The 14253-nt window shown below is 40.1% G+C and overlaps 1 protein-coding gene across 5 annotated transcripts in view; it reads left to right on the forward strand.

Annotated features, from left to right (window-relative positions):
- LOC138481537 (uncharacterized) overlaps positions 1 to 14253 on the forward strand; it is a 1141930-nt gene that overhangs the window by 658148 nt on the left and 469529 nt on the right. Inside the window, exon 5 of one of the 5 annotated variants that reach the window (XM_069613716.1) lies at positions 2605 to 2687. The exons of the other annotated variants lie outside the window; for them this stretch is intronic. Coding sequence (XP_069469817.1) covers positions 2605 to 2607 — 3 coding nt within the window. The 3' untranslated portion in view covers positions 2608 to 2687. Of the gene's footprint in view, positions 1 to 2604; positions 2688 to 14253 lie in introns of those variants that run through there. 5 annotated transcript variants of the gene reach the window in all.

Genomic DNA, 14253 nt, shown 5'->3' on the forward strand with positions numbered 1-14253 from the left:
AACCATTGCACTTTTCTATAGGAGGAAGTGGTGGCTCTGAAAAGAGCCTTTTTGTGGTGTTGTTGTGTGTTTCCAAAACTTGAAATGGTCAACACCTACTGCAAAATGGATTACTGTAATTCCAAAAAAGGTTGCAATGCATTTTGTATATTTCGCAGAAAAATCTGATTGCTGGCATAAGTAAGATGTAATCCATCTCTGCGAAAAATGTGTGTGCTACAAAACAGAACTTTTTCATTCTGAAAAGAGGACATATCAACATCTCTCAAAAAGGCACAAACAGCCTTGTTAACATTGCACCTTGCTTTCTCCATTTGTGGACCAAATGAAAAAGAACGCAACCACATTTATCTCTGCGCAATACCGGAAAAAATTACTCAGGCGTTTGGGTACATGTCCATGACTTTCCCAAGTCCTTCTTTCATTGCAAATTGCAGAGAGATTCCAGACACATGTCCTAAACTGTTCCCTCCACAATGAATAATAATAATGTCTGGATGACGCTGTGTAACCAAAAAAGCACAGAGAGGTACCAAATCCACCCACTTCATTCCACACACTCCATGCCAGTGCACTTCCACATGAGAGAATCCAAGATGTGCAGCCACTCCACAGCGATTCGCATGCACCTCCAACCAATTTAACCACGAATCTCCCAAAATCCAAACAATCTGCTTTCTGAAACACACAGCCGTAGCTATCTACTCTTCTCTCAGGAAAAAAGACCTACTGACAAACTCTCTCCTTACACAACACACCCAGTAAACCTTATTCACCAATCCCTTGCTCTGCGTATTCTCATTTACATACCTCTCAACCCCAAAATCTCTGCATGTAATACGCGCTGTCCGTGGAAAACGGCCCTGTCCACGGACAAATCGAAAAAATCTGAGCGTGGGGGATGACAATTTAAATAGTGTGCCCCATTTCCCCTTTGAGGTTGGCTCTGAAAAGAGCCTTTTTTTGTTATTTTTTTGCAGATGCTTCAGAAACACCTTTTATTTTGTGTTTGTTTTGTTTTGTTTTTCTTATTTTCCTCCAAATATCTTCACATTAGCTTCTACAAAGCAACCCTTATGTTCCAAAACAGCATGGCATTGCCCATAAATGATAAAGAAATGCCATCTTCTTTAAAATAGACAACATTACCAGAATCATTGTTCTTATTATTACAAAAGAACATACCAGCTCTAAGCATGAAAGCAACCATGCCTCGGTTGATTGCACACCTAGCAATATTTTGCTGAGGACAAAAAACAGAACTATTGTCCCATACTGCTCTAGATAACAAAGCAGAAAAAATTACCTTGGCATTTGGAAGGACTTTCATGATTGCCTGAACCAAGCTTTGCAGATCTTGCAACAAAGTAGGGGCACCGACATTGCCCAAATGCACAGCACCACAGTGTAGGACAACTACATGTGGACTATGAAAGCTAGCCATATCCTGCCAAACTACTAAAATTACCTGCAAATTCATATAAGACACAGTGCTCTACACCACATCCACTCCTTTTGTGTCAAAATGGTTAGCCACATTACTAGATTTAGCATACTGCTTCAAACCATTCACAAACATATCTCCAACCACCAACATCCTGACTATCTGCACCTCCGACATCTTCACTACACACAGCCTCTCTCAATACGAAGCAGACCCTCAACACCTGATTGGCTAATCCTCAAAATACATTCCCACTTCATGCTCAGAAACCCCGGATGTGGCATGTTCTGTCTGCGAACAGCCACGCTGTCCATGGAGTGCGTAAGTAACACTGGGGCAGCCCTTCTACCCTTTACACTGCACTCTCTGCAGCATTTCCTCATTGGCTACAGTTAAGCAGTCACACAATGATCCACCAATCACATCCAAGAACTCTACATCTAACTCTGTCATCACAGATCAGCACTTTAGATGTACGATTGATCACTCTCAGTACAATTCAGCTGTGATTGCAAAGGACCTACAGCACAACTACTATAACATTCCCCAAGACTTCTACTTGCAGATTCATGCACATGCCCATGCATGAACACAGCCTACAGGTATGAATATGTTCTACACAGTACATGTACAGCTCTTCTAGGAATACAATACATCCCGGGAGCATAGCTCAGTGGCAAAGTGTGCGCCTTGAAAGCAAGACGACACGAAGCAACACAGGTTCGATCCCCGGGTCCTTGCATAGAAACCTCTAGGTATTTAAGCACGTTATAAATATGCAACTAAGATAAAATAATTACGCAACTAAAAAACGAACAATTCCTGTAACAGCGCCTCGATGCCTGCGGGCTGTGTGAGCACTTTAAAAATGTAAAATAAAATAAATAAAAATATAAACAGAGTAACTGCCACTTACCCTGTAAAAGCTGTAAAATGAACTTAATGTCATTTCTCCCATCTGCAATGATGAAGTGCCAATTGCAAACCTTTATGCTCTCCAAATGTATTTTACACACACACCTATCTAAAAATATATTATTTCATATTATAAGATGGAAGAAATAACAGTATAATTATGAAAACAAAAAATAACAATGTGTACATTAACAAAAGTGAAATAAACACACATATTAACTAACTTCTTTCTTTTACTATTGCAGTGAAGACCACTCTCCTGAAAAGCAGCAGCGTCTGAAGTACGAACAAGTCTTAGAAGAAACCTACTCTTTCCATACAAAAAAGTAAGTACAATACTAACATAATATTCTAACTGTTGCTCAAACACACTAGCATTTTAGCATTGTAGAACAAACAAGTGTATTAACCTGTTACCATTAGATGTAGTATTAGTGCTTCCCCTTACAAGTTCCATACTTTATATTGTCATTTGAACCCAGTATAGTAACACACAAATACAAGAATAGCCTTCCCAACTTGATGCAGCTGCCCATTGCACAATCACACACCTCCACAATCATCCTTACCATCATACCATCATTAAGTTTTCTGGTGCGAGTACAAATTAGGTTATTTAATGAAAATAAAAGAGGTGGCAACATATGACCTCTGACCCAAAGTTATCACAGCAGGGCGTCAACTATCCGGGATCAGCACATGGCATAGACAATGATTCCTAATCACTTGTAATTGCTTTCAGCAGCATTCCATTCCGCCATGTTTAGCACTTCTGTACCATCCCAGGATTTGCAGCTGTTTCTTCCCAATGAGGCAGCCTCATGCTTTGACATGTTGGCTGGGACTGTGTCAAGAAGCTCAGTCCACTCTGCTCTCTTAGAGAGGAGGTCAGAGATAACAGGCACGATACAAGATACTGGCCTAGAATTTAATACAGAGGTATTCCTAATTTGACATCACCTTGTTTTTCTCTGCAATGGAGAAAGAGACACAAACTGAACTTTGATACCATCGCTCTCTATGTCATGGCAAATTCACTGCAGGAAGTGACTTGGCAACAATGAAAATGGTACGAGGCAACTAAAAGGTTCCTCTCCCTTTCCCTTTGAGGTGGATACAAATAACATCTACATGAATAGCCCCTCTTGCTTCTCTGCTCTTTTTGACTGCTTACTGTCTGTTCTCTGTTCTCTCCTCCCCTACCCTCCCCTCTCCCTTTTGTATCTCCTCCCCTCCTCCCCTTACTTTCTTCTATGCACTTACTCTATCAAAAGTTTCACTGGACCTAGTATGGTAGCAACCTTGTCTGTTGCTCCCCCATCTCCTTACTGCCCCCCCCCCTCCCTCCAGCACTATCCGAAATGTTGTCAGGCCTAGTACGATAGTCGCTTGTTGTGTTCTTCCCCTCCCTTTCTGCACCCCTCTCCCTCACCTTTTGTTTTCCTCCGGCTCTACCAGAAATGTTGTCAGGCCTAGTACGGTAGTCGCTTGTCTGTTTCCATTTCCTTCCCACTCCCCTCTCCCTTCCTTATCTATGTCTTAGCACTTGCACTATCTGAAATGTCGTCGGGCTGAGTACGATAATTAATTTCACATCCTTCTGTTCATGGCCTGTAAGAATGTTGTTGTATTTTCCCTTGTTCCCTCCCTTGCCTTGAAGCGCTTTGAAACACATTGTGTATAGGCGCTATATGAATAAACTATCATATCATATATCATATCATATCATACTCAGACACTCATGCACAAAGCATGCATACACTGCACAACAACCCAACCAACACTTTCTTTTTTTCTACAACAGACCCCAAAGAATGCCTACCGAAAAGCAACTCCGTAGAAGAGAATGCAGAAGTAGAGCAAATCAAAACAAAAGTGTCCAAAATAAGTGTTAATCTCTAGCAGATTGTGTACAAAAAGCTCAAATAAAACAGCTAATACAGCCATTAAGCGAAACAAAACAAGCTCCCAGTACAGAAACTTTCCCTCCTCTATCAAAATGTAAAACGAAACAGAAAGTAATTAACAAGACTTCAGCTACCACTACTGCTAACGCTGCACCTATAAATCCTGATGTAGTAGTCAGTAAGCATACCAAAAAAAATATTTTACAAAAAATGTTCCGCCACAGAGTCCTTCAGAACCTTATAAAAACAGGAGAGAATTAATGCACAACTCTTAAAACCTCCCGTAGAAAATGAATCCTAGAAGCTCTCATAGACAGTGCCATTCTTCTCAAAAGGAAGTTATTTATTTTAGTTTTAAACAGAATGAAACCACTAACAAAACGAACTACTAAACTACAAAAAAGACTTCTCAGTAAACGGAATATCAACAAAAATAGCTTCTTAACTATCTGTGGAGGTGAATGGTGTCACACCACGGCCACAGAACCATATTTTAATGAAGAAGCATATAAACAAAAGCAAACAAACCCAATTGCCATACATAGCAGTGGACGAGGGTATGAAAAACTTAATAACAACATTGTGGAACAAGAAACTCTGCCCACAAAAACATCCCAGAAAACTCAGTATCACCTCCCCATTCTACTGAACCAAAACATCCAGTCTACAAATGGCCGTGCACATCAATGTGTAACATTGCCAAAAAATCTTTCAAATCTTTACGCCAGTTCCTCAATCAGTATGTAAAAAGCAAAGACAAATTCAAAATGAAACTACTACAATATATGGATGCCTGTCCAGTGTGCAAATACACAGGACTACAAGGACATTCATTAGCTTGCTTTTCAGGACCTATTTGCAAAAGCACCTTCCATCATATCAAAATTATATCAACACATCATTCAACTATAAGAAATCTGGTCCAAAGTCCTGCTTCGCACTAGCCAATTTAAATAACAATCTTCTACATGGTACAGCCAAACAAGTACTCGAAGAAATAGAGCATATCCAGATAAAATATTTTGGAATTGAAAGCCACTTACAAAATGCAATAGATATACAACAAACTAGCAACTACTGTACAAATAGCAACCTTCTATTAAACTCTGTCAGGCTGAGATCCTGGTGACTGCGGAAGCTGCTGAACCCCCGACAATCCACCCAAAGTGTGGCACTCTGAGCTGATAATATATATAACCGCTCAGTTTACCTCACTTCCAGGGGAAAGGGGGAAGGGACAAATTAACAAACACCAGGCTGGAAGCTATCAACTAGCTGGTTCTTCACCTGTAGTTAAAAACATAAACATATAATAAGCCTCATTACTCAATGGGTTACTATACTAACCTTAAAACTCTATATCCTTTACCAAAATAGTCAAAAAACCATACCTGGTACTTCTCTTCAGTATGCCCAGAGAAGTGATAAGCAGAAAAGACTTCCTTACTTGTTGACCAGAATCTTAAAGATCATTGAGCCTTCTCAGCAGGTCCATGAATGTAATATTTAACCTTGTAGTTCGTCTTCTCAGCCTCAAGATTCTTGAACAAAGTCTAAAGTTCTTTTAATAAGTTTAAGGAAATTCTTTTAAGTTCTTGTATTTATTTTTATATTTTCTTTTTAGGGTGTCTTTTACTCTGGAACGAATTTAAAACTTGCGATGAAATCTTCACGTGGAAAAATCCAGCATACGTGCTGAAAATCCAAACTGCGGGATAAAACACACGCGTTTTAATCCAAGACGCGGGAAATACGCACATGCGCTGAAAATCCAAATAGCGGGTAAGACGCACACGCGCTAAAGTCCGAGACGTGAGTTAAACACACTCGCGCTAAAGTCCAACCCACGAAAAAATACGCACACGTGCAAAAACCAAATCGTGGGAAAAAAGCACACGCACTTTTATTTTATCACGTGACACTTCTGAGAGCTTGCGCAGAAGCTCCACATAGATTTGTTCTTGCGCACGCGCAGATTCGAAATGCGTAATAAAATACACACGCGAACTCACGTAGCAAAACCCTCGCCTATATGAACAGTAAACGCGAGTCAAAAGTTCACGCTCGCGCTTCACTCTCACGCACAGAGTCACACGCGCAGGCTCAAGGTAACGGAAAAAATCACGCGCTAGTTTGAAATGATATGTAGGATAGAAAACTAACGTACGCGCTTCAGTTTTTAGATACAGGTTTGCGATTTCAATCCTTTTAAATTAATATAACCTTTTTACAAAGTTCATCAAAACATGGAAAGTCACTTATCTTGTGATTGAGTCTTGAAAACTTCTTTTCTCAGAAAATTGGAAATTTCTCACTCCTGTCCTGTGTCTCCACCAAACTCCATACACGACTCCTGTTATATTTTCAAAGATGCCGCTCGACTGCTTGAAACTTGACACCCCTGAACAAGTTAAGCAGGAGCAGCATAGCACACGACCTCTCAGCTGGGCAAAGACGATGAAAGGCAGTTTAGAATGTTCACTGTCTCCCTATAAACAATCTCCAGCCAATTAGAATTTAGACTGAGAACCTCCATCTTGGCTTGGGGCATTTTCCATAGACTGCAATGAAGTTAAGGGCAGAATTGGCTGTTTAAAAATATAACCCATAATAACTTCCCAAAACCTTTCAATACTAAATATGTGTCTCCCCTGACCCAATGTAAATGAGTATATGATACTGTATGTAAAAGAATATGTCACTCCAACCTGACAGTACCTGACAGTACCCCCCTCCTAACGCCCAGTCCCTGGGCCACTTTTCAATGGAAATTTTTTATGGAATCTTTCAACCAAACGAGGAGCATGCACATCACTTGCTTTCTCTCAAGTATGCTCTTCAGGACCAAAACCCTCCCAATCAATGAGATACTGTAGCTTTCCTCTTACTCTTCTAGAGTCCAGAATTCTCTTAACCAGAAATTCTTCAGAAGCATCTTCCTCAATCACAACTGCTGAAGGAGTAGGTGTCAATCTAGTTCCTTTAACCACAGGTTTTAATAAACTAACATGAAAAGTTGGATGAGTTTTCATATGTCTGGGTAATCTAAGACGAACAGCCACAGGATTAATCACCTTTTCGACAACAAACGGTCCTACGAAACGAGGACAAAACTTATTTCTTCCTTTAATTCTCAAAAACTTGGTTGATAACCACACCAAATCTCCCTCACTATATTGTGGACTAATCTTTCTTTTAAAGTCAGCAAACCCTTTGTATTTTTGTTTACTCTCCACCAACACCCCTTTTGCCTTTTCCAAGTTTCTTTTCATGACTTCTAGCCTCTTTTCTACTTCTGGGTTTCCTGAATCATTATTGATCTCAATACTAAGAAAACGAGGATGAAAACCTTGTCCCAAATAAAACGGAGACATAGAGGTGGCATCCTTACTACAGTTGTTATATGCGAATTCTGCAACCCACAACAAATCTACCCACTCGTCACCTGTCTGCAGATAACACCTCAAATATTTTTCCAACTCCTGATTTATCCTTTCTACCTGCCCATTGGTTTCGGGACGGTAACCTGATGATAGACATACCTCAACTCCCAATCTCTTACAAAAAGCTCTCCAAAACTTAGAAATAAATTGAGACCCTCTATCTGAGATGACCTGACTGGGAATTCCATGTAATCTTACCACTTCTTGCAAGAAACTGTGAGCTAAACTATCAGCGGTAACCTCTCCCTTCATTGGAATGAAATGTGCTTCTTTAGTGAGTAAATCAACTACAACCAATACCGATGTACACCCTTTATCTTGTGAAAGATCCGTGATGAAATCTAAGGACACTGAGTACCAAGGCCGCGGTGGAACTGGTAACGGCTCCAATTACCCAGAAGGCTTTCCGATGAGATTCTTAGATCTAGCACAAACTTCACAGGTCTTAACAAAAATAAGGGTATCTTGTCGAATTTTTTCCCACCAAAAATTTCTTCTGACCAACTGAAGAGTCTTCTGATACCCTGGATGTCCTGCCAAAACTGATTTGTGACACTCCTTCAACATTTTTTCTCTAACTTCAATTGATGGTAAATAGAGTCTGTCATCTAGATAAGGTAAACCATCTTTAATTTTGCGAGCTGAATCCAAACGAACCCAATCTTCAAGTTGTGTCTCAGAAATGGATTCCCGTACTTTCTTGAAGATTTTGTTCTCCTTTTCAATCCCAGCAAGAACAAAACGTTCTGGAGCGATCAATGGAAGTGGCTCACAGACCGACTTAACCTCACTTTCTGGAAACTGCCGTGACAGAGCATCTGCTTTTTTATTTTGATTACCTGGCTTAAAAGTAACTATAAAGTCATAATCCGCAAAAAATAAGGACCACCTAAGTTGTCGAGGTGTCAGAGTTTTTGCTGTCTTCAAAAAAAGTAAAATTCGGTGGTCAGTTAATACTGTCACAGTGTGACGAGCTCCTTTTAAAAAATGTCGCCATTCTTCAAATGCTGCTTTGATAGCAAGAAGCTCTCGGTCTGAAATGGTGTAATTTTCTTCTGCATGTTAAAATCTCTTAGAAAAGTAGGCCACTGGATGCAATTGTCCTGTAACATTATGCCTCTGAGACAACACTGCTCCCATTGCCACATTGGAAGCATCAGCCTCTATAAAAAATGGTTTGGAAGTATCAGGATGAATCAAGATAGGAGAGGTAATGAATTTCTCCTTCAAAATTTGAAAAGCCTCATCAGCCTTAGCTTCCCAAACAAATGGAACTCCTTTTTTTAAAGGTTGAGTAATTGGAGCTACTAAACTGGAGAAGCCTTCAATGAATCTTCGGTAAAAATTGGCAAATCCCAAAAAACTCTGGATCTCCTTCACCTTAGTTGGAGTAGGCCAATCAAGAACCGCTTCCACCTTTTTTGGATTCATTTCCAGGCCACAAGGAGTGATCACAAATCCTAAAAATTCTACCGAATCCGTATGGAACTGACTCTTCTCCAATTTAGCATAAAGATTATTCTCTCTGAATTTTTTTAAGATCTGTCGAACGTGAATTTTGTGTTTCTCCAAATTCTGGGAAAAAAATCAAAATGCCGTCAATATAAACGATAACAAAAACATCAAGAAATTCCCGAAGAACCTCATCGATAAAAAATTGAAAAGCCGCTGGGGCATTGCAAAGACCGAAAGGCATCACTTGGTACTCGTACAGGCCAAATCTGGTCTTAAATGCCGTCTTCCACTCATCCCCCTCTTGGACCTTTACAAGATGATAAGCTCCACGTAAATCCAACTTAGAAAATATGGTAGCACCTTGGATTTGATTTAACATTTCTGAAATGAGAGGGAGAGGATACCGATTTTTTACTGTCATTCTATTTACCGCCCTGTAATCTATACAAGTTCTGAGAGAACCATCAGCTTTTGGCACAAAGAACAATGGTGAGGCTGCCGGCGATTGAGAGTGCCGAATAAATCCCTTAGCCACATTTTCCTTTAAGTATTCTTTCAAATAATCATTCTCTTTTTTCTGTCAAGGTATAAGCCCTACTGCTAGGTAAAATAGCTTCAGCCTCCAACTCTATCTTGCAATCAAAAGGTCTATGAGGAGGTAACTCTCCAGCTTCCTTTTCATCAAATGCGTCCCAAAAATCCTGATAACAAGTAGAAAGTTCACCTACAACTGCTCCAATGTCAAAACCTATTGCCCCTCTTTCTGAAAGCAAAAATGAAACGGAATTCACAACTTTTTCTTTCTCTTCAAGAGATTTTCCTGAAAAGCAATGTTCCAGACAATAGGTTGATTCTAAGGATACAATTCTTGCACTCCAATCAATTCTTGGATTATGAAGAGTAAGCCAGGGCATACCCAAAATAATCTTCAAGATTGCTGCATCAATTAACTCAAAAGAGATATTTTCTTTATGACCTCCAGTCATCTCCATCTCAAGTAGTTATGAGTGATTGGACCTGAAGAAAGAGATGTCCCATCAACCGCCCTGACCTGCTCCACTTCTTTCTTTGCAACTAAAGGAACACCTAGAGTTTTTGCCAATCCCCTATCCATGAAATTACCCGTAGCTCCTGAATCAATAATTATTGGCCCAGAACCTAAAATTACTTTTTCAAACATCAAGGATACGTTCACAGTTATGTGAGGAACCGCTGTCTGTATTGTATTAGCCACTTGTTGTACTCTGCCTGAAGATTTGGAGATCTTCTTGGGGGTAAAAGGACATTTTTCAAGAAAATGGCCACTCCTACCACAGTATGAACACAAATTATTCTCCCTTCTTCTTGCCTTCTCTTCCTTGGACAATGGACCTCTCACCCGACTCTGCTGGTCAATTATCTTTGACTTCACTTCTCTGTTCACCACCTCAACTTTAGGCCTCTCCATTCTTTCTGGAAACCTAACCTCTCCCCGAGAACGTCTACGCTCTAAACGTCTTTCTGTTAAACGAAAATCCAACTGAACTACCAAATCAATTAAGGCATCTAAAGTATTTGGCCGCTCCAAAACTCCAGCCAGAGCATCTTTTAACTCATCCTTTAAGCCCCTATAAAATAAGGAAGCCCTCTTCTCCTCTGGCCATCTACTTTCTAAAATTAAAGTTCTAAATTGAGTGATATAAGAAATCAACTCCTTTCCTCCCTGGTGCAATTCTAGTAATTCTCCATCAACCTCTAAAGATAACTGTCTCTTATCAAACATTTTCTTAAATTCGGTCTGGAAAAGGGAATAATTATTCAAAGCTAAACTCTTTTGACTCACCAAAAGACTTCCCCACGCAGAAGCTTCTCCAGATAAATATGATAAGGTGAATGTTACCTTTGAAGCATCTGTGGAAAACAACTCTGGACGACTTAAAAAATGCAATTCACACTGAGTCTGAAAAATTTGAAACTTTCTTGAATCTCCTAAAAAACGTTCTGGAGCGACCAAAGGAACAGGCATAACTAAAGTTCCTAAACCTCCCACTGCCCCTCTGGGAAGTCTAGGTTCTTGTTCTTCTCCTACTCTCACCAACTCAGGTGGGTTTCCTGCACCTTCCGAAACTTCAACTTCTCTTTCTTGTATTTGAGTTACCTTTAAATTTAACTCATCCATTCTTTGACAAAGACTTGAATATTCCTGATGAGCCACCCGTAACTCTTCTCTCATTTCCCTAACCATTACTCCCAATGCCTCCATGGCTGTCTCGTCGGGGTTCATAACAGCATGGGCAGACACTTTTTTTTGTTGGCCTTTCATTCTGTCAGGCTGAGATCCTGGTGTCTGCGGAAGCTGCTGAACCCCCGATAATCCACCCAAAATGTGGCACTCTGAGCTGATAATATATATAACCGCTCAGTTTACCTCACTTCCAGGGGAAAGGGGGAAGGGACAAATTAACAAACACCAGGCTGGAAGCTATAAACTAGCTGGTTCTTCACCTGTAGTTAAAAACATAAACATATAATACACCTCATTACTCAATGAGTTACTATACTAACCTTAAAACTCTATATCCCTTACCAAAATAGTCAAAAAACCATACCTGGTACTTCTCTTCAGTATGCCCAGAGAAGTGATAAGCAGAAAAGACTTCCTTACTTGTTGACCAGAATCTTAAAGATCATTCAGCCTTCTCAGCAGGTCCATGAATGTAATATTTAACCTTGTAGTTCGTCTTCTCAACCTCAAGATTCTTGAACAAAGTCTAAAGTTCTTTTAATAAGTTTAAGGAAGTTCTTTTAAGTTCTTGTATTTATTTTTATATTTTCTTTTTAGAGTGTCTTTTACTGTGGAACTAATTTAAAACTTGCGATGAAATCTTCACGTGGAAAAATCCAGCACACGCGCTAAAAATCAAACCGCGGATAAAACGCATACACGCTGAAAATCCAAACCGCGGGATAAAACACACGTGCTTTAATCCAAGAAGCGGGAAATACGCACACTCGCTGAAAATCCAAACCGCGGGATAAAAACACACGCGCTTTAATCCAAGTCGCGGGAAATACGCGCACGCGCTGAAAATCCAAACCGCGGGAAAAAACACACGCGCTTTACTCCAAGTCGCGGGAAATACGCACACGCGCTGAAAATCCAAATAGCGGGTAAGACGCACATGCGCTTAAGTCCAAGACGTGAGTTAAACACACTCGCGCTAAAGTCCCACCCACGAAAAAATACGCACACGCGCAAATACCAAATTGCGGGAAAAAAGCACACGCGCTTTAATCCAAGACGCGGGATAAAAACACACGCGTTTTAATCCAAGTCGCGGGAAATACGCACATGCACTGAAAATCCAAACCGCGGGAAAAAACACACGCGCTTTACTCCAAGTCGCGGGAAATACGCACACGCGCTGAAAATACAAATAGCGGGTAAGACGCACACACGCTAAAGTCCAAGACATGAGTTAAACACACTCGCGCTAAAGTCCCACCCACAAAAAAATACGCACACGCGCAAAAACCAAATTGCGGGAAAAAAGCACACGCACTTTTATTTTATCACGTGACACTTCTGTGAGCTCGTGCGGAAGCTCCACATAGATTTGTTTTTGCGCACACGCAGATTCGAAACGCATAATAAAATACACACGCGAACTCACGTAGCAAAACCCTTGCGTATATGAACAGTAAACGCAAGTCAAAAGTTCACGCTCGCGCTTCACTCTCACATGCAGAGTCACACGCGCAGGCTCAAGGTAACGGAAAAAATCACACGCTAGTTTGAAATGATACGTAGGATAGAAAACTAACGTACGAGCTTCAGTTTTTAGATACAGGTTTGCGATTTCAATCCTCTTAAATTAATATAACCTTTTTACAAAGTTCATCAAAACATGGAAAGTCACTTATCTTGTGATTGAGTCTTGAAAACTTCTTTTCTCAGAAAATTGGAAATTTCTCACTCCTGTCCTGTGTCTCCACCAAACTCCATACACGACTCCTGTTATATTTTCAAAGATGCCGCTCGACTGCTTGAAACTTGACACCCCTGAACAAGTTGAGCAGGAGCAGCATAGCACACGACCTCTCAGCTGGGCAAAGACGATGAAAGGCAGTTTAGAATGTTCACTGTCCTCCCTATAAACAATCTCCAGCCAATTAGAATTTAGACTGAGAACCTCCATCTTGGCTTGGGGCATTTTCCATAGACTGCAATGAAGGTTAAGGGCAAAATTGGCTGTTTAAAAATATAACCCATAATAACTTCCCAAAACCTTTCTATAATAAATATGTGTCTCCCCTGACCCAATGTAAATGAGTATATGATACTGTATGTAAAAGAATATGTCACTCCAACCTGACAGTACCTGACAGTCACATACAAAAAAGAAATACTAAAGTTTAAAAGTACCACAGCTGAAGTACCAAACCATGTGTGTGTGTGCTGCCGCAGGACTTCTTATAAAAGTACCACAAAAACTGTAGACATAACGTACAAAATAGAAGACAATGAAGATTCCAAATGGTTCCAATTAGCTCTCTACCTTATAGCAGAAAACAAATACGACATTACTGACCCCTTAATACTTTGCAATCACTGCACTGCAAAACTTGACAACAACCAAACACCTTCACGTGCTATCACAAATAACTTGGAATTATTCCCACTACAAAAACCCCTGCAACAACTAAATGTATATGAGAGCATCACAATTCAAACAGTGCACCCATTTCAAGCAATAATACGCCTCCAACCAAAAACAGCAAAATTATCTCCCTCTGAATTAGTGAAAGGCATTTGTGACAAAGTAGTTTATTTACCATTAGATCTCAAAGAAAATGTACACACTCTAGGAGTGCAACGGCCAATAGATCAATCTTTAATTGTCTTAGTAAATGGCATACCTCAAAAAGACAAAAATATTTGGCAGCAACTCGTGGACTTACATAAAGTTAGACAAGCCCTGCAATATCTAAAAAAAAACAACAATGAATAGTACAAAGAGATTAATATTGAAGAAAACCTGAGAGAAACCATTGAAATAATTCAAGCGTCACCAGAAACTGGTCAATTTGAACTTCTAAATCCTGCTAT

Source organism: Ambystoma mexicanum, chromosome 5p, assembly GCF_040938575.1.
Source record: "Ambystoma mexicanum isolate Mex_15411 chromosome 5p, UKY_AmexF1_1, whole genome shotgun sequence".
Lineage (NCBI taxonomy): Eukaryota > Metazoa > Chordata > Amphibia > Caudata > Ambystomatidae > Ambystoma > Ambystoma mexicanum.